General features: G+C 47.2%; 1 protein-coding gene across 1 annotated transcript in view; it reads right to left on the reverse strand.

Annotated features, from left to right (window-relative positions):
* Window positions 1-27,839, reverse strand: part of POC1A (POC1 centriolar protein A) — a 194,498-nt gene that overhangs the window by 145,615 nt on the left and 21,044 nt on the right. The window contains exon 4 of the mRNA XM_085624221.1: window positions 566-745. Coding sequence (XP_085480347.1) covers window positions 566-745 — 180 coding nt within the window. The remainder of the gene's footprint in view (window positions 1-565; window positions 746-27,839) is intronic.

The following is a 27,839-nucleotide window of genomic DNA, read 5'->3' on the forward strand; positions in this document are numbered from 1 at the left end:
GCTCCCTCCACGCAATCGGGAGAGCCCGTGGTGGACCGGGGAGCGGGGCGATAGGATGCGGCCGGAATGCAGGTGAGAAAAAGTGCAAATGCGGGCAGTAATAAATCTTAAGTAGATCTTAAGTCTGACTTTTGTTGCACATGTTGGGGTGGAGGGTAAGTGGTGATGCCGGTCTGTGTATCCAGCTCTTGTGGCACTCATGGATGTGTTGCTCAGCAGAGTATCAATGATTATGAAGAGTTCCACTGAGTGCTGCTCTGGAGGTAACTGAAGACTGAGGCACATCCGGAAGGGGACACATCACTAGCAAGGTGGTGGATTAAGTGGCCAGGATCAGGGTGGACAGAGGCGATTAACAGTGTTCACGAGCACGGACTACCATTCTAGATGTTCAGTGCAATAAGGAGTCCGCGTGTTTGCATCCACAGCTTCAGCCAGTGTGGCACCAATGGCTTCTTGAGGATCCTCTCCGCTTCAGGGCATTAGATTTTACGTAAAGTACATACATTTTTGCACTAAAAGGCACAGGAATGACTGAAGGGCCTCCGGCCAGGACTCTACTTACTTGGCACATCGGACCCAGTTTATGTGCTGGTTGAGGGAGAACAGAAACTTTTGCCGGTGGACGGTCCACACTTTGATGGTTTTGTCATCGGACGCGGTCACCAAGGACTGGCCATCGTTGGAGAAGCAGACGCTCCTCACGGTCCCTATGTGGGCCTTGAAGACGGTGGACTCTCCTTTGCTGCAACGACATCAACAACACATCACAATTCACCAAAGTAGCACCGTGTCCTAAATCCATCACATACAATCCCCTTCTTAGGACACCAGTATCCCAAACTCCATGCGGACAAGCATGTTTACGGACACAGTCCTCGCTTCAGGAACTATTCTGGTAAACGACGGGCTTTAGAGCAAGGAAATTGTACATACACCGCACTGCAGAATGGAAAAATACCACCGCTTGTTTAAAATCTATTTTTACAATATGCTATTCACTGTCATTACTTGGCAGGACGGTTGCTATAGAAACCACCACAAACTGGTACACAGCATAACCCAGCTCTCTCGATGTGTAATGTGCCTATTAGCACTGAAGTAGTTTACAGGAAGAGGAGGTCGCTGGTCAGCCTGCACAGAGGTAGCATGGACAGGGTCTCGAAAACATCTGATGGCCACAATTCCTTTCGTTCGCTTTATACTACAAGTTTCATCAAGACTGGTCAACTACTTTCACACAGTTTGTTTCTTAAATTCTAATGTTTGCTGTAAAAATGAAGTGTGAACCAAGTACACCTGCCCTCTGACCCCTTTGAAATATGTTCTAACCCTACCATCTATCCAATGACCAGGAACACACTACATCAGAGGGGCCGGCCACAATATTCTACACAAATATAAAACTTGGTCCTACAATGGCTGATCGATTTAGAGAGACATTTCCAAACGTAGTACTTGAAACGCCTACGATATCGCAGTCTCTCCAGCTGTGGTCAGTTAGTCTCCACCAAAGCACAGACGTCCCGTAATGGAACCAGACCAGACCTTGATAGACAAACCTACAAGGGGGTATGTGGGGGAATTGACGTAGGAAAACTGAAAGGTTATATGGAACTTAAAAACATTATGGACTTAAAAGAGCCTTTTATCAGCCAAAAACCAATTTGTATCACAATGTGATGCATTATGGATAATTACTCAAAGCTGCCCGTTACAAATAAATAAATAAAAAAAGATGGAAAAAAACTAATTGAGTAAATTCCCATAGCCAGCTCAGAGTGCATGTTCAACATACACGCACAAATGGTCTGAATTATATGCGCCAAGAATTCACAAAAAGTGGCATTACGGTCCTAAGTTAATTCATTCATGACAAATTTAATCGAAGCATAGTGTCAACATTGAGCGTGAGTAAATCCGACAAAGGGCGAGAAAGGGATGTTCTAGGGCGAGGATGTCCTGGAATATTTGAGAGGACCCAAGACAGGTCTGGACTCGCCCACTTGCAATGGCGAGTGATATTTTATCAGGTCAAGCTATTTGTAGCACCTTCTGGCCCGTTTGGGGAGTGAACATAATCTGGAACAGGAGCAATAAAGATGCCTTTAGATCTGGCTTTTATAGGACACATTAACTGTCTGTTTCAAGGAAAGAGTTCAAAGGTCAGCTGGTCTTTTGACCAATTGCTGCTTGGAAATTGAGTTTATTTTCTCTTCCTACAGTTGGAGGCTTCTGTCACGTGAGCTGTCCGACAGTCCTTGTGAAACAAAAGGTCGCAAGAGGTCAGTTTCGTTTTCTAACACATTTAAAGAGCTTGTAAATGAATAGCACAAATATTTCAAAATAGATCAGGAATTATGAACGATAATTGTTTTTGAATTGTGATGCAATTAAAGATTGAAAAAGGAGCAAAACAAATCCGAACACTTTACTTGGTGATGTGCAAATGACACATATTTACAGGAACTTGATTTCCAAACATTGTTTATACGCTATATAGTTTTATCAGTAAACCGCATGGCAGTGGGAACTTTTGTGGCCTTTTCAAATTAAAACCTGCTGATTGCAAATGACAGTGTGCCATCACTTCATGCGTTAGTTATGGATTTATTCAAAGTGGTAGGTTTTAAACATGATTTGAGAAGCATGCTTTCTCCGCCGTGAACTAAGAGGCAAGTTGGGGGCTATGTGAATCCTACAGCTGGCTAGATTTGTATTATATATGGAGCAAACGTTTACTATATTAAATCAAACATGAGTTATGTAAAGCAGGCCCGCTGAACTTGCATATTTGAAGAAAATGGCGGCTCTGTGAATAAAAATATTTGCCCAGGATCACACCATTTGAAACCAGTTTATGGGCCAAGAGAAATACAGTTAGGGCGAGCAAATTTAATTCACTAGATCTGCAGTAACATTTGTATGATTTTTCGACACCTGCAAAAACATGTCAGTTTGTAGGCATTTCCGAGTTTTACAAACCATTCCCACTCCAGCAACTTCAAAATTACACACATTTGTTTGCAGCTGTAGATCTGTACACCTATCAGTGCCACGCGCTTCCAAGAGTACTTTCGGAGATCTTCGGGACTTCCTCGAATGTTGAGATTGGCACCCATGCAAAGTAATAAACCTCTGTGCGGGGATTTGAAAATGATTTGTAAACTGGGCTCTTGGCAAATGTTTTTCCTTTTCGTTTAACTAGAAAAAAAGTGTGTAGGAAATTAAATGTAAAGGCCTGCACAGGGCAGCTACACTCTCCTCCCCTTCAATGGCAGTAATGAAGGAGCCAGGTTACAGGCAGACATTTACTGCAGTTTTGTACAGTTGTGAAAACATTTGTTAGTGTCTAAACTCAAGCTTTGAATCTCGGTCTCGGCTCGGTATTTTCTGTGCAGGTACATGCTAGGGGGCAAGAATCATTGATCCAAGTGCAGAGGGTGAAGGAGGGCTGCAAGGGCTTCCTCCAACTCATGAGGATGTGTGTGGGTGAGTCAGTGAGTGGGTACGAAAGGGTCTCAATCGGCACTCAGAACGCCTACGGGGTGGGATGCTGGGGAAGGGATCTTACAGGACACCAGCACTAGGAGACATGGCGCAATACTGGCAATACACAATCCTGTATCACAAACGCGAGCAACCACAGGATATAATTAGGGCTTCCAGTTTTTACTAATAATCGATGGCTCTGTTTCAACAGGAACTCAGTTTTTTTGGAGTCGCCTTTGCAGCGATTGTACCGTGTCTTCGCGACATGCTGTATTTAGGGTATGCAAAGAATCAAAGAAGAGTGGACCACGTGTCCTGTGTGGCCAGGGTCTTTTCGCTTTTGGTTCATTCATAAAAGAACCCTCATAACTATACACAGGTGCGAAGGCGGCATAGACTGGGTTACCGCTTATGTGTATTAGTACAGCATCATCGGGTCTTTTTTAGAATGTATGCTGACCTCCACCCGGAGGAAGACCAACTGGTTATACAGTAGCGTCCAGACAAACATTAGGAAGGGTGTGAGAAGGTTCGTATCAAGTGTAGTTAAAAATCTCTAAATCATTTTTTCTGTTGTGTTGTGTCTTGGGCCATATTTTAAAACCCGGGACATGTATCGGGTCTAGACATCATCAGTTCAACAAGTACTTACTTGCACCCACTGAGGTGAACCACTCAAGAACTTCATGTACCAGATTCCCATGGGGCGACCCGGAGGAGGAGCTAGCGGTGTGCGATCCATTGCGGTTGTTTATAAAAATGGCTCCCTTGAGCTTTGAGCTGACGAGCTCCTGGACGACGCACCTGCGTGCCTGTGCGGGCACTGAGGCCCTTGACGGTTGCTTGGCGGCCCTCTCTTCCACCCCTAACTATTTTCTCTACTGAGGAGGGAAGTTATCCCGAAACCCGAGCCATGTCTCGGGCGATATTTTAAAACCCGGGACATGTATCGGGTCTAGAGATCATCAGTTCAACAAGTACTTATTTGCACCCACTGGGGTGAACCACTTAAGAACTTCATGTACCAGCTTCCCATGGGGCGACCCGGAGGAGGAGCTAGCGGTGTGCGCTCCATTGCGGTTGTTTATAAAAATGGCTCCCTTGAGCTTTGAGCTGACGAGCTCCTGGACGACGCACCTGCGTGCCTGTGCGGGCACTGAGGCCCTTGACGGTTGCTTGGCGGCCCTCTCTTCCACCCCTAACTATTTTCTCTACTGAGGAGGGAAGTTATCCCGAAACCCGAGCCATGTCTCGGGCGATATTTTAAAACCCGGGACATGTATCGGGTCTAGAGATCATCAGTTCAACAAGTACTTATTTGCACCCACTGGGGTGAACCACTTAAGAACTCCATCAGAGATCATCAGTTCAACAAGTACTTACTTGCACCCACTGGGGTGAACCACTCAAGAACTTCATGTACCAGCTTCCCTTGGGGCGACCCGGAGGAGGAGCTAGCAGAGTGCGGTCCATTGCGGTTGTTTATACCAATATTCAATCGTTTTAGTGAAGCAGTTTCTCTCGGTAGCGCTTCAAAAACACTGCACATTTTTGTGAGAAATTGGCGGTATCGAAGAGCTGCGAATGCGATCTTCGTTGTGGTTTTCTGTGTTTTTTAACTACACCTTAACGGTACTTCTTTTGTTATCGGCCCAAGAGGATGAAACGCGGAATGGACTCACTCAGGATTCTAACCTGTGGCATGCAGCTTATGCTTAGTATTCAGCAGCAGGCTCATTCGGTCTCGCCTGGCGAACGCAGCGAGAAGCGCTGTCGCCAGCGAGATCTATTGTTGCTGACTTGCCTCGGAAGTGGGACAGGAGATGGGCACGCACAGGGCTTTTGGCGATTGTAGTCTGTGGACGCCCTTGCAATGATGTGTACAGCCACGCGGCGTGCACATCTCCTGTCCCCCTTCAGTCCTCAGCAGCCTCATGCACTTTCACTTTCCATTCCCCCCGTCGGGGAGATGTTGGCCAAGGAAGCATGTGTCCGCTGCACAGCTCCGGGAATGGCACCCCGCATTTAATGGGCACTGCGCTCTCGACGCCGAGTCCAATCCCAGGGCTGTGGCAGGCGTCCCTGCGAGCACCTGGAGAGGGCACGAGCCGCAATCGCACTGCGGTGGCACAAACATGGCAGCTGAGAACACCCGACAGATGTCAATAAAAAGAGGTGCGCGCGCAGGTCTACGTAAATGTAGGAATATTCTATGCATTTTAGTCACTTTGCGCATACCCGTCTTCGACTGACAGGCGACCCCATACATACATTAATTAGGACTTGTTTGAGGGTCATTTGGACAATTGCAGTTTCCTCCACCTTCACGGCATCCACGCTGCAAATATCCGGTCTTCAAAAATCAGAAAAGCTGCCAGTCTGTCAGCAGACAGTGGCGGCCGTGGGTTACAGGTAGCCACATTCTGAGGAGACGGAGTGACGTAACGGCCAGAGCTGCCGGGTTTAGAGGTGGGGGAACTAGGTTTGAGTCTCGGCGTCCGCTCAACATCCTGTGATTCTGGGCAAATCGCTGAAAGTCCTCGTGCCTCCCAAAAATGAATGTGTCCTTCTGTAATCTAACTGCTGCTCATGTAAAGAGCTCGGGTCGAGCTCACGTTCATTATATTATAAACACAACAAAAACAAAACAATTCTGTCATGCAGGTTGGTTCGATGCTCAGAGCCGGAGTGTGTGTGCACTGCTGTGCTTGGAGCCTTCCAGCACAATCTGTGCACGGGACCGGCCCCTGGGTCCGAATCAGCCCGCCAACCGAGCTGCCAACATTATAAATCGGATTCATTTGTGTGTCTCGAGGTCAGTGTGGGCAGAGTGGCCTCAAGGCGCTCTGTGTTGAACACCACCAGTCTACTGACCGCGATGGCCTCTGGAAAGAACATGGGCGCCCTTTGCAAGGCAGCTTAGTAAATAAAGACCCCCTCCATAACAAGCTCCCCAGAGCGGATCCGGTTTCTTCCAGGTTGCACTGGGCAAGCTCTGATGTAGATTCCACTCAGCAGAAGGATCCTACCTTGCGTCTAAGAAGTTACAGACAACAGAACCCCACTTAATCTTCCCTCGCCAACCAAAAATGTATGTGTCCTTGTGTAATGAAAATGGTGCCCATGTAAAGTGCTCCAATACCTGCGGGTCCAGTTTGCAATAAATAAAACTACAAGGCTCACCTCATGCGGCCTGTACACCACGGCCGCCTTGGTGTTACCCTGCTCGATGTAGGCGGATCCGTCGGCCTGCGCGAAGACCCCCATGCGAGCCTGGATCTTGCGCAACTCACCCGGCTTCCGCCCGTCCATCCGGTAGCCCTGGTCGGACAGCAGCTCCATTCCTGCCATGTCAGCAGCCGGAGAGGATGCACGGACAGACTACAAACCGTGCAGTAGCTTGGCCAAAGAGACCAAAATACTACTCCCGGCATGCCGCTTAGCATGACGCCACTTCCGCCTGAGCCAGGCTCTGCGGGCCGTGACCCTTCTTTCTTCCCACTCCTGGAAGGCTCAACACATGTCTCGGATAGGCCTGGTTGTCTAGTTCTGCCATGTGATTTTAGAAGCTGTACTGTAGGTAATTATCTCAGAGTGCTCGTTTCTGAGGTGGTCTGCATGGAGGCTGTGAAGGAGAAAGGGGGTGAGCTCTGAGCTCCGCCATGAGAAGGATTGTCTAGTAAAACATGGCGCCGCTGAAGGCCACGCAAGTCATACAAGTAGCCACAGGGAAGGGGAGGGTTGTTCGTAAAATGGAGACAGCTTGTTGCAAGTGCAGATTGCACTGGAATCTAGCAGCTTTGCTCTGAACACCCCCGACAATCATTTTTTTAGGAATGATTTTAGCATTTAACAAGAACTGCCTTGAAAGCGTTGCATGTCACTCAAAGCCCTTTTCGAAGCGGCCTGCGGAGGATAGCAGCTTCCCTTGTCATTGTTAGAACCATGTTGACTTATGGGGTTAACAGGTGGCTTCATGTCATCAGGTGCACAATATTCCAGTCCCGGCTTTCCACTTTAACGGGCAGTTGCATTCTGGGAGTTGTAGTCTCTTCTACGGCAGCGCAGGTCACGTTCAGTTAAGGTACTAGGTTTAGACAACAAACGATGTTTCTATCAGAGCCTAAAGGATGTTAACAACGACAATATGCCTTTCACAAACTTAAATTTAAAACATTGCCTCAAAACCAATACGACCCTCGTGCATCACAGCACATTGGCAGGGGCACCGACACTGGTGTAAGAAACACCCAAAATGGAAAACTATTATCTGTATACTTTCAGAAACACCCCCAAAAGTCTTGAAACTTGTGCACATGACCAGCAAACACACATCACAACAAGCATTTACAATGTAATAGGTCTCGCATTTGCGAGAGTTTAAGCTACTAGCATTGCAAATAACAATGCCTTTTATTTGTTTTAAAAACCAAAACATAAATAAAAGACATTGAAATTTACAATGCGAATAGCTCAAACTTGCGTAAATGCGAGACCTATTGCATTGCAAATGCTTGTTAGCCCTTGGGACTAGCTTGCATGCACCGATGTGATATGCATTGCACGCACAGGGGTGTTACAGATTCCCTATCTCTAGCCTTGAGTTCATGGACAGGCAGCCGGGTGCCCAGGGGTACTGTGCCCTGCTGGTCAGTGTTGGGTATTCTGCAGGCAGGTGGTACAACAACCACGGGCACATGTGAGGGAGCATGACGCCAGGCGTGCGGTTCAAGGTTACACAAGAGTACAACACCGCAGCAAGCAGACACACGGGAACAAGCCAGGGGGGTGCTTCTGTCCGGGATGTTAGCCCCCACCCTCCACTCTGGTACAATTAGCTCTAAAGCAGATGTTTTCCATACTCTGTTACCTAAAGTGCCTAACCGCGGAATGTGTGCATACTAAGTCCCAGCTCAGTTAATTTACACACTGCCTGATCTTGGGCACACGTGAAAAATGATCGAATGCTCTGGTTGGGGCTAGAGAGCCATACGCTAAATGACTGGTCCCTTCACATGATGTGTGATCTAAGACAAGTCACTCCATGCCAGGGTCTCCGTTACCGGGGGTAGATGGCTTGTCGCCCACCAGACCCTGCCCATCGTTGTCAACAGCTACCTAAACTCTGCCATCATCGTGCCGAAATGTTTATTCGGAGCCATTGAAGCTGGCTCTGGGAGACGAGGCCAGCAATTCCTAACCTAGGGTTCGCAGACCCCCGGGGCCCATATAGCCCTACTCAGGGGGCCCTCGACTGATTAGAAAATGAAATATTAGAAGGTTAATAAAGTACGGACATATAAAAAAGCGAAATTCAAAAATGTAAAACGCTCTGGAAATGGGAGAGAATTTGACATTGAAGGATATGAATGAAGATGGTAGCCTTCTCTTGAATGGTGGAACCAGCACAGGGACCGGGGATGTTGTCCGAGGATGGTGGCCTCCACTGGCGCACTGGTGCGCGCCACAAACAGAGCACGAACTGGGAGCAAATACACAACATTGTGTCCTGGAGTCCAGCACATCAGTTCATCCTTCAGAAATAAAATTACAGTTTGAAAGGTTCTAACCATTCCATTAAAATTACGATTTCTGCTAGAATATTTCAAAAACTCCAACCATTGCATTAACACATTCAAATTCCTGTTTCTACATGTTTTGTGTTTTTAAAAACTAAATAAAACCTTTCGTATCCTTGTTTCTGTATCTTTGTGAGTTGTTTTGGGGTTCAAGACATAGAAATAGCTTAGGTGCGGTGTCGCCGCCTTCCAGTAGTGATTTACTGAAAGCGCTAAGCCAATGGGCTAGGCGCTAGAGGTGGAATTCCAAATCTTTTTCCAATGGAACAGACAAGGGGTGGTGCTTCCTGCACATCTAAAGTGTTGCTGTGTAGGAAACGCAGACACACAAAGCGGAATCAACAGAACCAGTACCCAGAGCCTTTTAAGAGGGGAGGGGGGTGAACCCCCCCCAGAGGTGTATGAGGGCCCTATACTGTCACGGGCTTGAAGGGCGTCACCCACAACAAATACCTAACTTCACTCTTCTTGGAGATACCGTCGGCTGAAAGGCATACTTACATCAAACCATTGCATTCTGGGAGTTGTAGTCCTGGTTCAGATCAATGAACCCGTTTGACTAAAGTTACAAATTACAATGGTTTGATGGAGGGAAAAGCTGGAAAGAAACATCAGGTGTCCGAGGACGTCGAGTCAGCCAGTAGCCTCAGTCTTTATTCAGCTGTTGAAAGTGCCAGGCTTTACTGGGGCAAACCAAAAACGCAATATAGTAACGTGAAAACATTAGTTTGTGAGGGACAGCTTCCACTGAGTAAGTGACACCCAGGGTGGACGGGCAGTGCAGACGGGCTGGCCTGTCAGTTCAGTGTGTGGGCCTTCTTTTGGGGGTGTTTGTGGACCCCCTTTATGGTCTGGTGGACTGTTTTTTACTGTTGAATTTACAAATATTAAAACAAGCATCTGCAGTAAGCTCAAATGCCTGGATCCTGCCACACCTTGTAAAACACTTATACAGGGTGTCTTTGCAAGTTCAAAACTGCCCCAATTTGCAAGCATGGGACACTTTTTAGGTTTCTAATTCACTAACGGGGCGTCACCTTTTATTTGGAGCCGGGGCCTAATTTTTGTCCCATTCCGACGGGGGGGGGTCCCAAGAACTCATGCCTGTCCCCTGGAGTCCCTCTAGGGATGTCACTTTGATGATCTGACAGGGTCCCAATACCAGCTCAATGTAGACAGGAAGCGGGTGCACAGGTCTGCTGTCCCTTGCAGGCTTCCGTCCCTGCATTACACACATTCACAAGGATTTGCAGACCGAGTGCTGTCTTAAGAAATTTATTTTTTTTACAATAATTGCAGTACTATTGGAGCAGCATTTTGGGGGTGCTCTGCAGCGGCAGCTTCCGAGGAGGGTTACATGTAACACAGCTCAAAGGCTTGGTTTAGTCGCCAAAGCAGCACCGACCCCCAGCCTATTAGCCCCCTCAGGCCATGGTCTGTATAGAGCGCCGGGCTGCTCCTCGAAGCTATGTTCACGCTATATGAGTTACCTACAGAACTGCATGGAAGGGATGCATGTACTTTCTGTGATCAGCAAGTCAGGACTGAGGTGAACCGTGTGCTAATGCCCAGAGGGCCAGAGCAGCAGGAGAGTCACCAGCCCCTGGGATCCAGCCTTCCTGGGGTCAGAACTGGAGTGAAGTTTCAACAAGCATTGGCATAGCCAATAGGTCTCGCCTTTGGGACCTTATAAGTGTTTAGCCATGCAACAGTTGATGTTGTTGCACCAAGGATATTGTGCTGCATAACTAAATACTTATAAGGTCCCAAAAGCGAGACCTATTGGCTATGCCAATGCTAGTTTGTTTTGCTCCTTTCTTTTATTATTTGCGTTACCGAACGTGGCCACATGCATTTCTTTTTCCATTTATTATTTTACTTTTTATTTTTCAATGTCGGTACCGGCGCTTTAGCTTAAAACATTTTAACCTAAAGCGCAGATGCTGAGATTGCTTCAAAAGTAAAGAAATAGAAAAAAAAAAAAAAGAAAAAAAACATTTTTCTATTTTTTTTTTACTTTTGAAGAAATCGCGGCACACGCAGTTTAGCTTAAGTTGTTTAAAGCTAAAGTGTGGGTGTCGCCATTGAAAAAGAAATAGAAAAATAAGTGTGCAGCTGCCATTTTTTTTCCCTATATTTGTTTACTTTGTTATAATCACAGCATTGACAACGCCAATAGTTCAAACTCTCGCAAATGTGAGACCTATTGCATTGCAAAAGCTTATTAGTCTTCCAGTGCCTGCTCCAAGACGCAGCCTCCCCAGACGCCAATGGCTTACCAGCTGTTTGAGAGGGTGGACTGTAAGGCTAAGAGACAGTTCTTAGACCAGTACGGCACAGCCCCCTTGCGGCTTACTAATCTTTACATGCAGTCACCTGGTCAACAGCACGACTGTACTCAACTCGGCACTAGCATTACAAAGAATCAATATTAAACGGGAAATATTTATTTATATATAACTGGAGTAAAGAGAAAGTAGAAAAGAAGGGGTCTAGCACCACTTAACTTTAGGTAAACAGGTTCATGTTTAAAGACATCATGCAAGAAACACGAAAAAGAATGGCAAAGTCTCATTAAAGTTAAAATAGTCTATTTCATGATCATGCAGAAGGATTTCACTTCAGTAGATCAGATTGCAGAAGTGCAGTGAAAAGCATTTTTAAAGTAAGTTTCAAACAGAAATTTAGAAAGATTCATGGGCACCACCCAACTCCGACAACAATGCCAACGGCGAACTAAGACAAGTCATTTGTTATGCGCACTCTCTGGGTGGCTAATATGCATGGACATTAAAGTTTACCAAATCAAACATAAGAAAAGGTTGGTGATGCATTTTTCCTGAAGTCACGTATTTGAGGTCATCTTATATTCCATAGTAAAACAAGCATTTGCAATGGAACGTCTCGCCTTTAGGATCTTAAAAGCCATGCAGCACATTATCCTGGGTGTTATTAACTCTTCTCATTTAGCCTTACACAACTGCTATAACCGGATGAAAAGAGCATTTGTTCTCAGTGGGGCGCCATAGAAAGGGGTTAAGGTAACTGTTCGTCCCAAACAAAGTTTTACAAACACCAACATGCATTCACAAAGCTAATGCATTGACAAAGTCAAAAGGCTGGCAGCATAAGTCGGACCAGCTTGCTTTGCAAATGCTTGTGTTGCTTTGTCAGGGACGTGGAGCAGCAGAGGAATGTGGAGGTAAAGAACAGTGTGGTATGAAACTGAAACTGATAACGAGCACTAGCTAGACTGAAACAGAAGCGTGTTCTGTACTTGAGAAAGACACGAGCCTTACTTGAAATATGATCTGCGAAACAAATATGATCTGTGAAACTTGTTATGGTTTGAGATCAGGCTAACCTTTGCTGGAATGTCAAGGTTGAGCAAGCGCTGGCAACGACATTAGGTCTGGCTTTAACACCTCCAGTGTTTTCTGTATGTATAGATTTAAATCATCTATATGCATGAGCGGCTTGAACTTCAAGCCATAAGAGAAATTGCGTAGTTTAAATAATGTTCTAACCTGTAAACGCTCTTACATTTTGTACAGTGGGGTCATGGAGCCCATTCTACAAACTTCAGAATCAAAACTTGTACTGGTAGCTCTGTACAGTACAGCACCCCAAGCATTCTGAAATCTAAGCAGCTTGTTATGAGTGACGCGGTAATAGCGAGCTTATACCGCTAAATATCGCCCTTGGAGGTCTTTACTGAGTGTGTTATTAAGTCACAAAATAAGTGCTAACTCAAATATGCGTGTAAATCTTCTGCGGTCAATTCTGTGTTGGGTGACACCAGAGGAATAATGTGCGATGAACACAGCATGCATGCTATTCCAAGTTACACAAATGCGTCAGTGGGGTAACGAAATCTTAGCCTCCACCCCTCCCCCCATGGACTGTAAGGGGGCCCTCTACAATCATCTGGCCTCGCGCTGTTTTCAAACACCTTGCCCTTGCAAGGAACCCAACATGTTCTGTAGGAAGGGAGACATCACCGCATATGAAAAAACATTTTAGATGTTGTTGATTCACAAAATTGGGGTTCCAGAAGTAAAAATGATTGGTGATAAGGAGAGATCCCAGGGCACAGACAAAGCATCATAAGCATATCAAAGATAACAGTGAGCAAAAATGCTGCCGATATGCTATTGAAAAGTCAACTTGCAGCGCACCAATGGAGGTTGTTACGGGTATTTTATCTTTCATATTTGTCAATTCCATCATATTCCTAATCCATGTTTCAATCAATCTGAGGCATAATATGCGGGGCAAGATTGCGTCCAAGTAAATCCACCGCTCGAACATCTCCCGCAGCTAGTCCTCGAGTTACTAAACATGTGAAGATTTTCGGAGCAGGCATTTTGGGTCACGGCTGCCTCAGCGGACCGGCGGCACTGGTTGATTGTTTGGAGGTTGACTCTTTTGCCTCCGGTCTCTCAGCAGGGGCGTCCTTTGACTGCAATGGCGGGGAGCGATGGAAAAGGTGATAAACAATGGGCTGCCCTCCCGGCTCCTTCTTTATCAACGATAACTGGCCAGCCTCCCCACGGTTTGAGACAGCAACAGGGAGTCGGACCAGCGGCACGGAGCGCTAAACGTAAACAAAGCACGTCGTGATTTACAAGAGTCCTATTGCATTGAAGATACAAACAGCACCAGCTCGATTGTCCGGCTGCTTAGAAAGTGAAAGCGTGCATGGCGTGCTAAACGCAAACAAAGCAGATCGGGATTTACACGAGTCCTACTGCATTGAGGACACAAATAGACAAGAATGGGAGCGGGGGGCGAGAAGTCACAGACTGAGGGAGGGGGCTGGGGTGGGGGGGGGGGGACAGGGAAGAAAATAGTGTTAGGAGTAAAGGGGCCAATAGCCGTGGAACGATACAAATGATGCCTGAGGAGGGACTAACAAGCCTCAAACCAATCAAAAGCAGCATTTAAGACAAAAGCCAATGGGCAGAAAGTGGGCAGAGCTTCTACACTACAATGTATACTGCATGCCTCGCAAAGCGATGGCAGCACATTCATGCTGCATCGTTAGGCGAGACCTAAAAGAAAATAGTGTTAGGAGTAAAGGGGCCAGTAGCCGTGGAAGGATACAAATGATGACTGAGGAGGGACTAACAAGCCTCAAACCAATCAGAAGGCAGCCTTTAAGACAAAAGCCAATGGGCAGAGAGTGGGCGGAGCTTCCACGAAGCTTCCACACTACAGTGTATACTGCATGCCTCGCAAAGCGATGGCAGCACATTTGTGTTGCATCGCTAGGCGAGACCTAAAAATGGAGGCAAAGTGAAATAAAACAATTGATAAGGACCACACTGTTTTGTCAAATGGGGAAGCCGGGATTGATCCCAGGTTCTGGTTTCACACTGTGCAATTCAGCGACTGAGTGTAGGGGAAGCGAAGCACGTAAAGATGCTTGGCTTCCCCTACACCCCTTTTACACCCCCTATCCTCTGACAGTCACCCTGAAGCCCTAGAACACAACCCAGACCAAACTTTTGGACCCCTGTGGAAATGCTTGCGAGTACCCAGGTCTTTGATTTGCTGTCTGGAGTGATGCACACGGGGAGGCATAATCCTGCAGCAATGCACTCGTAGCTCTGGAACACCAGCTGCCCGACCGGCTGAGTCTCCCATGATTGCTCACTCCCCTCCCACAGACTCAATGCTTTTATAAATGTAACAGATCTGCGGCCCTTCGTCGCTCTATGGCTGCAACCTGCTCAGCGTGTGAGCCCAGAGGAGCGCCCGCCAGACCTTCTGATGGAGAGAGACTAGAAGTAGATGTGGGAAGACAGGACATGTCTTTTCATGGTCAGAATCTTGGGGTTCCCACCTGGAGCCATCGAGCTATGGGGACCACATTACATATAGGGCGCACTGTTCCTGTATGAGCCGCGGTTCATGGGGTACAGACCAGGACAGAGTGTGATTACATTAAATGTGCCGCCCCCAGTAGTTGTGAACTCGAGTTCGTCGTGGGGGTAGCACATTAGGGAAAGGGAGACGAGCCGTTTGAAGCAGTGGGTTTGCCAATCCCTGTGAAGGCAGCAACGGGTCTGCATTTAAAAGGGAGACAGACTCCCCCTGCAGGTGTGTGCAGCGACCGACACATGAAGAGGTACACTGCGGAATGTCCCCCTGCGGGTTTGTGCAGCAACCGACACATGAAGAGGTACCCTGAGGAATGAAAGCACCCAACCTTTGGAAATTCAAATCCTCACTAAGAAACAGTACTCTTTGTATCAAAAATTAGAACGAAAGGTAAAGAATGTCATGACTAAAACAAAACATCTTGTTGAGCCCAAAACAGGAGCAGCCGACAGCAAAGAAATGGTATTTAGTTTGTGCAAAGTGTTTCTGCCTGTAGAGTTTTGGAGTTGGCGATTTCCAGTATTTTGCACATTGTGAGAATTCGTACTGCATAGCAAAATAATTTTGAGATTAAAGTAGCTCAGTTAAGACGGAAAACATTGGCAGAATTTTTTTCGGGGAGTCGTTCAGCCTTCCTTTCCTGAGTTTATTCAGCGCAGCTGTCCCCGTACGACAAGAAAAGCCCTGAACACAAGCCCCATTACTCAGACCGGTATGGAGGTGCGAACCATCTTCAGAATCAATTTAGGGTTTCCGTTTTCTGCTGTGCTCGAATCAGCTTTTTGTCAATTAGCAGAAAGATGAGGATAGGACTGCTATGAAAGTATGCAGCAATAATGCTGGGTCTTTTCTTGGTATTTACACTTCGTGCACATGTTGCTGCGGTCGTTCTATTTGCCTTTGTTGTGATTACAATTCAAATTGTGTGCAATCGTATATGGCTCTTATTCAAAAAAGACGTCTTTAAAAAGTAGCCCTTCTTTCCTAGAGATTCCTGGGTGTACCCTTCCTGAATGAAAAAGGGGGTTTCCACTAACTAGTCCAGTCATTTCTCTTTGGATTGATTATTACCTGAAATAAATCTCATTTAAATACTGCTCAGCGGGCTGTGTGTGCTGGGCGTGGGGGTGCTAAGTGATTGTAGGTCCAACTGGTTTCCAGTCTTCGGTTTGAATGAGTCCTTAGACCCATGGGGTCTAGAAATACAAACTGGGCATTCTAGGGAAATCTGGAGAACATATCATTTGGTGGTGCATGGCCGCAGTGCACAAATATTTCAACTCTTCAAATAATTATGGACAACGCGCTCAAGAACCTCAAAGGGGATCAGATTGAGGCGGGGGCGGGAGAACACAGCAAACATGGTGAGAAGTCAAAGTTCTCTCGGAGAGGTAAGCTAGGGATGGGGAGCAAACCTCAGAAGTGAGGAGCCATCCAAGGGAACCGATGACATATTACAAGCACCGTGCACATATTTTAGTTACCAATCTGCCCCCCCCACAAAACAAAAAGTATGGTCACCCCACAGCAAAACAAAATACTACACAGGGCAACAGATTTTAAAGTACAGGACTGTCATTTCACCTACAATGAGGCGCTACATCCCCTCCAGTGACCTCACTGCGCTATAGGTTGATAATGTATGTGGGCCCTGGTATATGGCGTGGGTACGTGCAATAATGGAGTACAGGTGTGAGTCATTTTGTGACTGCTGTGGCTAGATACATAAATCAATTCTATGGCACGAGTTACCAGGGCGAAATTCATAGGGCAGAGTTCTCAACAAGTTCAGTCTCTTGTCCCGTTCACAGCTAGGCTTTGCTTCTACCGGCTTGGTGGAGATGTAGCGCAGAAGACCCTGGTAGGCACCTCTGCGTACCCACAGCTGCTACAGCCACTTTGTTCCTGCGGTGGCCACAGCAGCGATCTCTCAGAATAAGAACTGCTAGGTGGGATTGGAGAGGCAGGTATGCAAGGCGTGCGCTTGTTCTGGGGCATTGCAGCTTCCTATGCGGGTGCTCAGTTGCGGCAGTTGCAGGATGGTTCTTCAGTGGGTGGACATCTTGGACAATTGCGGACCCTGGCGCAGTAAGGGCTTCCGTGCCAGTGGCAAGAAGGGCTCTTCAGCTCTGCTATCGGGAAGCGGCAGCACCAGTTTCTTGGGTGCACTGCAGGATGTCGGAAGACACGTTGATGACTTGCTTCTGAAAGTCTTGGTGCAGTTCACAATGAGACCAGCCAAGGAGACCGGGAGACCTTCCAAAGCAGATCGCTCCAGGTTTGCTTCATCTCCGTCAGCTTCCTCTGGGTATTAGCTGTGGCAGAAACACACTTTTTTTCCTTCTGCATAGCCAGACATGCACCCTCCCTCTCTTAGAAGTCAGACTTCTAGGTGCTAGGCAGACATGCACCTCTCCTACCAACAAATGCAGACTGCGGGTGCTATCTTCTGCCATGCAGACACCAGCCCTGGTCACACAGCAGTCACTAGAGTGCTCTCCTAAGCACGTCCTTCCTTAGCCCTAGTTTGTTCTAGGTCCATTTTCTTAATGACTGTTTGGATCCCTCTTGGACATTTATTTTTCAGACACGGAATGTGGATCCCCTGTAGGATTTTAGAACCAGTCGAGTTTGTCCCTTTTCAAATGTCGTTTTCTGGCTTCAGCGCGGACACAGCCTTGTTGAAGGTCATGACTCCGGCAGGACAATCCAACACAACGGAACAATGAAGTGCGAGGTCCCTTCACCTGGCGGTCATCGGCCTGTCTGGAATAGTTACTGGGGTAGGACGTTTCTAGAAGCTTCCTCGCCTTGAACAAAACCTGCAGACCCACCCTTGCCCCCGCCAGTTACCAAATGACAAGGGGCGAACTAATCTGGAGACCTCGGCTAACAAGGACCTCACTCAATTTCTAAGGGCAACTGTCTCCAATCTCCCTCACATCAGTTTGGATCTCCCCCTCCAGGCTCAAAAAGCTGCCAATGCACCCTCAGTGTCCAGGGAAGCTGAATCCAACCTCCAGCTTGTGCAAGGTTAAACCAGGGGCCACCCAAGAGGAATGCCAGAGGTCTCAATAATAAACGCACCACAAAGTCGTACTACCACACAACTATTGCACATACATGTGCTTAATACTCTGAATGCCCTTATAATACAATACTGCACAATGAATGTGACAACGGACAGTGGTAATCACTTTAGGAATTCCCCAAAAGAAACAGACTTTTCTAGAAAAGGAAACCTCTCCCTCGTTTCTGTGGCATGCTTCATTATCAGTATTCTTACCCATCCTTGTAAGCCAGCACTACTAGGGCATGCTTCACTATCAGTATCCTTACCCGTCCTTGTAAGCCAGCACTACTAGGGCATGCTTCACTATCAGTATCCTTACCCGTCCTTGTAAGCCAGCACTACTAGGGCATGCTTCACTATCAGTATCCTTACCCGTCCTTGTAAGCCAGCACTACTAGGGCATGCTTCACTATCCGTATCCTTACCCGTCCTTGTAAGCCAGTACTACTAGGGCATGCTTCACTATCAGTATCCTTACCCGTCCTTGTAAGCCAGCACTACTAGGGCATGCTTCACTATCAGTATCCTTACCCGTCCTTGTAAGCCAGTACTACTAGGGCATGCTTCACTATCAGTATCCTTACCCGTCCTTGTAAGCCAGCACTACTAGGGCATGCTTCACTATCAGTATTCTTACCCGTCCTTGTAAGCCAGTACTACTAGGGCATGCTTCACTATCAGTATCCTTACCCGTCCTTGTAAGCCAGCACTACTAGGGCATGCTTCACTATCAGTATCCTTACCCGTCCTTGTAAGCCAGCACTACTAGGGCATGCTTCACTATCAGTATCCTTACCCGTCCTTGTAAGCCAGCACTACTAGGGCATGCTTCACTATCAGTATCCTAACCCGTCCTTGTAAGCCAGTACTACTAGGGCATGCTTCACTATCAGTATCCTTACCCGTCCTTGTAAGCCAGCACTACTAGGGCATGCTTCACTATCCGTATCCTTACCCGTCCTTGTAAGCCAGCACTACTAGGGCATGCTTCACTATCAGTATCCTTACCCGTCCTTGTAAGCCAGCACTACTAGGGCATGCTTCACTATCAGTATTCTTACCCATCCTTGTAAGCCAGCACTACTAGGGCATGCTTCACTATCAGTATCCTTACCCGTCCTTGTAAGCCAGTACTACTAGGGCATGCTTCACTATCAGTATCCTTACCCGTCCTTGTAAGCCAGCACTACTAGGGCATGCTTCACTATCAGTATTCTTACCCGTCCTTGTAAGCCAGTACTACTAGGGCATGCTTCACTATCAGTATCCTTACCCGTCCTTGTAAGCCAGCACTACTAGGGCATGCTTCACTATCAGTATCCTTACCCGTCCTTGTAAGCCAGCACTACTAGGGCATGCTTCACTATCAGTATCCTTACCCGTCCTTGTAAGCCAGCACTACTAGGGCATGCTTCACTATCAGTATCCTTACCCGTCCTTGTAAGCCAGCACTACTAGGGCATGCTTCACTATCAGTATCCTTACCCGTCCTTGTAAGCCAGCACTACTAGGGCATGCTTCACTATCAGTATCCTTACCCGTCCTTGTAAGCCAGCACTACTAGGGCATGCTTCACTATCAGTATCCTTACCCGTCCTTGTAAGCCAGCACTACTAGGGCATGCTTCACTATCAGTATCCTTACCCGTCCTTGTAAGCCAGCACTACTAGGGCATGCTTCACTATCAGTATCCTTACCCGTCCTTGTAAGCCAGCACTACTAGGGCATGCTTCACTATCAGTATCCTTACCCGTCCTTGTAAGCCAGCACTACTAGGGCATGCTTCACTATCAGTATCCTTACCCGTCCTTGTAAGCCAGCACTACTAGGGCATGCTTCACTATCAGTATCCTTACCCGTCCTTGTAAGCCAGCACTACTAGGGCATGCTTCACTATCAGTATCCTTACCCGTCCTTGTAAGCCAGCACTACTAGGGCATGCTTCACTATCAGTATCCTTACCCGTCCTTGTAAGCCAGCACTACTAGGGCATGCTTAACTCTTGAGTGAGCTGTTTTTAAGAAGCTACTGGATTATAGGAAGGGGTCCCAGTTGCTAAAATTACCTTAAGGTAGACCCAAATACATTTATTTATATTAAGTGTAACACAAGTCAGGGTAAAACAATGACAGAGTTGTGTAATGAATGCTTATGACTCATACATACATAAAGGTGCCAACAGGTTTCAGCCTGTAATAATGCCCCGATGGGTGAAAGGGTCTGAGCAGGGCAATAAAGATCCCCTTGCAGTTATTACATGTACACATTCATTCATACACATAGATTTTAAAGGAAATATTGTTTCGTACCCAACTAGGTTGAGTCTAAAACCTGAGCAGATTCATAAATCGGGTTAGAAATAGGACATCTTACTCACACGTGCACTACTTGCGGAACAGTAAAAAGACAGACGTGAAAGGAGTGTAAACAATGCACAACAACACAGGACACATAGCTTGGGTGGGTACAGACACGGTCTACTTTCCCTACCTAAGGGCTATCACAACCTCATGGGGAGACACCCTCGGTTAGTCACCTACATACAGGGGATAGAAACATCACATCATTGATCAATTATAGATCAGAGGCTTTAATCACAATTTCACATACATGTCAACAGTGTCCTTATCATTTTACACTGGTCAGACCGACACCTTTGTACACACGCCAGGGTAGCACGATTCGGGACCAACAGAAAGGTAGGGTACCAGTTTCACACGCAGCCAGGCACACAGGGAGGGATCAATCAATCAGGAGTTTGTAAAGCAGGGATCCTCACTCATGAGGGTCTCAATGCGCTAATAGACCCATGTTTACAATGCAGGGGCTACAATAGCTGGTTGTTCTCAGATCTTCTGTACGCTCATTTAAGGGTTCAACCCCCAGGGCAGTACCCAGGCCGCTCTGGTTAACAAGTGAGTAGTAAAAGTAACAATAGGAATTTTTCCTACAAACTACGCATTGTAGCACGGAGGCCAGGGTAAAAGAATTGTGGTGGTGAATTGTGCTGTTTGTGATACAGAGTTCAAAGAAGGATAAAACACCCGGAGTCCAGCTGGAATGGAGAGTGGGTGGAAAAGAAAGCCGTGGCAGGGAAGCAAAGAAGGGTATAGCCACAGCTGACTGATGTGGACACCTCTATGGATCTGACCCAACTGGTGGCAGACATTTGCTGCCATGGCGACGGATCAAAGGCTTCAGAAGAAACATTCAGCTTGGGGGTAGTGGGAAGAACAACTGACTGCAGGCTTGTGAATGCACAACCAATATGTGCATTAACCAGAAGCTGCACCACACAATGCCGCTCGCAACAAGAAAAGTAATTTACCCGCGACACCAGTTCTCGAACAAGGTTATCAACATTAAATTCATAAAACACTGAATATCTTCACGCACATTCAAGATCCCAGCACACAAATGAGAGGAAAATAAACTTCTAAAAGTAAAATAAAATAATGAACCTATCAAAAGTGAAAAACAGATTTTTTTAAATATCTTTTAAGACAAAAAATAACAGAACACTTAATTTTGTACTAATAACAGACATAAAAATGCAGCAGAGGGGTAGTTTCAAAAACATTTAATTTCCTTCTTTAAGTTGTTTTGGTAAGCTAAGACAACGATAATGTATTATTGTTTATTCCAAACATATGCCACAAAAATAAAAATAAATAAAAGATAAGACAAGCTGCTGCCTAAACGTGGCAGCCATGTGCTCGCAATAAAAATGTTACAATCAAAAATAAATTAACCATTGCACAATATTTGATACAACAGTGTGGTTACTTCCTGGCAGGCAGGTGTACATGTAGCTCATTTAGAAATACTTTTCACGTTTTAGTAAACATCACAAGTACATATGATTCTCACTGGAGCAAAAACATATTATTGGCTTTGAATTACTGTAACCTGAAGGCATACTTTAACCACACACGAGGATGACAAAAAAGGATACCAAATGAAGAGAAACAAATTATGCAAAGTGTATTGTCTCATCAGACCAGACCCTGAAGTGCACTTCTTTTTTTGGTGAATGTGTACGTGATGAGGAAAAATTACCACCACTCACAGCTTAAGAAAACCAATTCCTGAAGTGAGCTGAGGCGCTGCTCCGTACTCTATGGTGTTGTGGGCTGAAGCAACAGGTTAATGACAGTTCAACTGATCAGGGGATGAAGCTGTGGTCCCAAAGTGTCTTTGTGTACCTTTATATATACTTATTTTGTTTATTTGACATGACAAATACAACCAATGACTCAAATACCCGAGAAAGGGTGTCCTTGCTGACCACATCGAGGCTAGCGCCAACCAGACCAAGGAATTCTTCACCATCATCAAAGAGTTCTCCTGCCCAACAGCCACCGAGAACTCAATCCCTCCCTCAAAGGAAATCTGCGATGCTCTAGCGAATCACTTCCACAACGCGATATCCACCATCGACAGGAACTTCAATCCCCTACCCACCGACCTCCACACTCCTACGGAACCCAACTTCCCCCCAACCAACATCTCACTGCATGGGAAGAGCTCACCAAACAGGACACCACAGCCATAAGGAAATTCCATCAATTCTGGAGGACCCGCCAACCCCTGCCCCAAGATCAGGCACCAACTCACCACCATTCTCACCACATCCACCTTTTGCGGTGCAAGGAAACACGCAGAGGGCAGCCTCTCCTTAAGAGACCATCCACAGACCCCAGCGATCTCCAGAACAACCGCACTATCTCGCTGCTCCCATTCCCCAAAAGTCCTGGAGAAGGTCCGCTCACCTGGAAAGAAACAACCTGCTAGACGCCTCCCAATCCGGCTTTCGAGCCGACCACAGCATCAAAATCGCCCTGATCGCCGCCTCAAACATCCGCACCCTACTCAACAAAGGAGAATCGGCTGCCCTGATCCTGCTTGACCTCTCCGCAGCCTTTGACACAGTTTCCCCAACACACTCCTAAAGAGAATGCACCAGATCAGAATAAAAAAAAAATTGAAAAAAAGTGTCCTCATGTAATGCAACTGGTGCAAAGTAAATCGCGCCGATACCCGATTTGAGTCAAGTTCACACAATATAAAACTCTGCAAATAAATAAATAAATAAATAAATAAATAAAGGGAGATGCACTCAGATGGATAGCATCACTTCTCAAGGGACGCACGCGAAAAAACCCACCTCAAAACGGAAGAGCACTATCTGTAGAGCGTCCCTCAGGTTTCATCCCTCACCCCTCTTTAATACCTACATGATGCCTCTAGATAACATCGTCAGAAGCAACATCAACATCATATCCTACGCTGACGACACCCAACTCATCCTCTCGCTCTCATCAGACCCCACCACCACTATGACCAACTTCCACAACTGAATGAAGAACGTCACAGCCTAGATGAAGGACAACTTTCTAAAGTTCAACATGGACAAGACCAAAGTGCTGATCTTTGGCAACCATGCCTCCCTTTGGAAGGACACATGGTGGCTTGTTTAACTCGGACCAATCCCCCTCCCACAGTTAAAGACCACGCCCGCAACTTCGGTATCATCCTGGACAGCAAACTCACTGAAATGACATGACGCAGTCTCCGCTGCCGGATTCCAAACTCTGTGCATGCTCCAAAGAGTCTTCAAATGGCTCCCCAGAAGCACCAGGAAAGAAGTCACGCAAGGCCTAATCACCAGCCGTTTGGACCTCGGCAACGCACTGTACGCGGGAACCACCACCGAACTCACGAGAAGGCTCCAGACGATACACATATCAGCAGCCAGACTGACCCCAAACCTGCTCAAACAGAGCGACATCACCCAGCACCGGAAGAACCTCCACTGGGTCCCCGTCCAGCAAGGATGCCAATTCAAACTACTCACACACGCCCACAGTGCCCTTGACAACCAAGGACCAGCACACATGAACCACCGCCTGAACTTCCACCAACCCTCCAGACACCTGTGCTCCGCCTCCCTCGCACAGACTCCGTGCATCCGCCATCGCCACAGCGGAGGGCGCTCCTTCTCCCGCCTCGCCGCCAAGTCCTGGAACGCTCTCCCTCTCCGCCTCCGGACATCACCCTCACTGACAGACTTCAGGAAGCGACTCAAGACCCGGCTCTGCGACTGAACCTAGGGACCCAGCGCCTGGATACCCCGGCTTTACAACTACTGACGGACGGATGACGATGTATTATTACTCTTGGCTGGTTATACAGCTAAAGCGGCCTCTATGAAATCTAAAGAGAGAACATGAAACAAGGATTGCCCAGGACACGCAGCCTCACAGAGGAAACAGTGGTCACTCTGAGGCTGCTCACCTCTCCAGAGTGTGACCCTGAGGGGTGCACCCCGCATCCAACTTTAGGGTCTGCTGCAGGTATGAGCAACAGCAACTGACGAGACACTTAAGGATTATTCTGTATACAATCTCTGTCAGAACGTGCGTATGTGTTTTAAAGGGACGCGGCAACATTCGGTGGAGAGGGGAGCCCTCCTGTGGTAGCTCACAGAATTACAGTCTGATGGACCAGAACACCAGGGCTCTTTGGTGGAACTTCGACAAAAAGAAAAGGTACCCTCTTGGGCTGCACAGTAAAAGACGGCCACATTTAGGATGAAGAGGGTCTTTCACCTCCTGGACCCTGTACCTCTCCATCTGCTCCTCTGATTTGGCTCTGCATCTTTTTATAGCCTGAGATCATGGTGGAAAATGTAACCTACAGGATGAGGTGCAATCCTGTGCTTCCTGTAACCTACAGGATGAGGTGGGATTCTGTGCTTCCTGTAACCTACAGGATGAGGTGCGATGCTGTGTTTGCTGTAAGGATGAGGTGCAATCCTGTGCTTCCGGGGACATGCAGGATGAGGTGCAATCCTGTGCTTCCTGTAACTTACAGGATGAGGTGCAATCCTGTGCTTCCGGAGACATGCAGGAAAAGGTGCAATCCTGTGCTTCCTTTAACTTACGGGGTGAGGCGCGATCCTATGATTCCTGTATCCTACAGGATGAGGTGCATATGTGTAAGTATGCATGAGTATGTGTGTGCCTGTATATGTGCAATTATGCATGAGTATGTTTGTGTGCCTCTATATGTGTAAGTATGCATGTGTGTGTGTGCCTGTATATGTGTCAGTGTGCATGTATGCCTCTATATGTGTAAGTATGCATGAGTGTGTGTGTGCCTCTATATGTGTAAGTATGCAGGAGTGTGTGTGCCTCTATATGTGTAAGTATGCAGGAGTGTGTGAGTGTGCCTGTATGTGTAAGTACGCATGAGAGTGTGCCTGTATATGTGTAAGTACGCATGAGTGTGCGTGTGCCTGTATATGTGTAAGTACGCATGAGAGTGTGCGTGTCTGTATATGTACGTGTGCTTGTATATGTGTCAGTATGCATGTGTGTGTGCCTCTAGATGTGTAAGTATGCATGAGTGTGCGTGCCTCTAGATGTGCAAGTATGCATGAGTGTGCGTGCCTCTAGATGTGCAAATATGCATGAGTGTGCGTGCCTCTAGATGTGCAAGTATGCATGAGTGTGCGTGCCTCTAGATGTGCAAGTATGCACGAGTGTGGGCCTGCATAAGTGCAAGTGTGCATGAGTGTGTGTGCCTGTATATGTCTAACTATGCATGAGTGTGTGCCTCTATATGTGTAAGTATGCATGAGTGTGTGTGCCTCTAGATGTGTAAGTATGCATGAGTGTGTGTGCCTGTATATGTCTAAGTATGCATGAGTGTGTGCCTCTAGATGTGTAAGTATGCAGGAGTGTGTGCCTCTAGATGTGTAAGTATGCATGAGTGGGTGTTGGGTGTGCCTCTAGATGTACAAGTATGCATGAGTGTGTGTGCCTGTGTAAGTGTGCATGAGTGTGTGTGCCTGTTTACGTGTAAGTATGCAGGAGTGTGTGTCTGTATATGTGCGATTCAGCCTCTTGGTTTGGTCTTTATTTGACGATGCAAAGGGATGGAACATTTTCTTCTACCGCGTTGTGTTGCTCTACAGCTCGGTCTCTGTAGCACTCACACTAACGAGGAGCACACATGAAACCAGTAACGCTGATAAAGTCCATTGAACCGCGCTACGGCCTGGACTCTCTAAAGGACAAAATGCTGCGGAGAGGTTGAGAAAGGCTGAACTGTAGAGCTCTGCTCCTGGTGCACTATGGGTCGGAGACCCCTGCGTGGAGACCACCATAGTTGCAGTGCTGAGGCCTTTAAACCTGCGAAGAGGAAGGATGAGGGCATATGGACCAAGGCACAGGAAACAGATACCCCCGGCCAACCATGGGACTGAGACCCCTGCGCGGAGGCCACCGTAGTCGCTGGGCCGAGGCCTGACATCTGCAAGGATGATGGTATATGGACCATGGAATGGGAGACAGATCCCCCCGGCCCACCATGGGACGGAGAACCCTGCGCGGAGACCACTGCAGTGCTGTGCTGAGGCTGGACACCTGCCAGGAGGGAGGATGAGGGCATATGTACCAAGGCACGGGAGACAATTGCCTCCTAGCCCACCATGGGACTGAGACCACCGAAGATACATGGCGGAGGCCTGAAACCTGCAGGGATGAGGGTATATGGACCACGGAAAGGGAGGCAGATGCCCCCTGGCCCACCATGAGGCGAAGACTCCTGTGCAGAGACCACCGTAGTGTTGTGCTGAGGCCCGACACCTGCTAGGAGGGAGGATGAGGGCATTTGGACCAATGCACGGGAGAGATTTTACTTTCTTTAATGGAGTTTCATAGAGCGTGAACTCAACCCGAAGGTATTGGGTATCAGAGCGCTTTACATGAGCACCAGTTGGGTTACATGAGGACACATTTATTTTTGTTAGGCACGGAAAGATTACGTGATTTACCCAGAATCACAGGATGTTGCGCGTCATTGCAGACACTTGAACGCGGTTCCCCAGATTGGAGGTCGACCTACGTAGCCGTTAAGCCACATCCTCTCCCCCTGGCCAGCTAGAGCAGATACTGTAAGAAAGCCAGCGTGGCAGCCACTTCATCAGGCCAGGAGACCAGGCTTCCATAAGTGCAGGGTGCCCTAAAGCTGCAATCGGTCCTTCCACTCGGTCATGGTGGAGGTCTTGGGTGTTGGGCTGTTGCCATAGCGCGCAGGGTCATGACTGATTTGCAAATGGCTGGGTCCAAACTGTGGTGCTGTGATGAGCACAAAAAAAAGCAATGGATTAAACCCAGATCTATGCCTGGGGCTACGTTTGAGAATGGTGCGCAGAGCCTCCTGTGGCATTTGTACAGCAAATTAGCTCCAAAGAGGGGAGAGGAAAAACACTCCACAAACATCAAGCACTGGACAAGCTACAGGTCTCACTTGACAGCTCAGGCTATATCTGGGGGAATAGTACAGTGAGGTGTGAGGTAAGTCCCTTGAGTGGGGAGATCAGAGTGCCCCCGAATGTGCAGCTGCTTACTCGGGGTGGAGTCTGCAACCTACTCTGGGCACTTGCTTCAATCTGCAAAGTGTGGCTGTAGCTCTATTCCAATTTGTGAGAAGTTGGCCTGGCATATGCTGGTCACTAGTTAAAGTGGCCACCTTGCACCAGTACAATTTGACTCTTATGGTAGATAGGTTTAAGACAACCTTTTAAAGAAAGCTATCCTAGTGGTAGCTGTGGAGAGCAGCCTTCAGGCTAAGTCTCAGAGGAATGTAAAGCAGCTTGTTTTACCTTATAATCTCTTGAATTACCAAATGAAAGGACACCACACAGGTATTTATATATAAAATATATATGTATTTATTTCTAACACACTCTACTAATCTCTTTATGAGATTAGAAGTCAAGGACATATGCAAAAATCAAC

The sequence above is a fragment of the Triturus cristatus genome, chromosome 9, assembly GCF_964204655.1.
Source record: "Triturus cristatus chromosome 9, aTriCri1.1, whole genome shotgun sequence".
In the NCBI taxonomy this organism is placed as follows: Eukaryota; Metazoa; Chordata; class Amphibia; order Caudata; family Salamandridae; genus Triturus; species Triturus cristatus.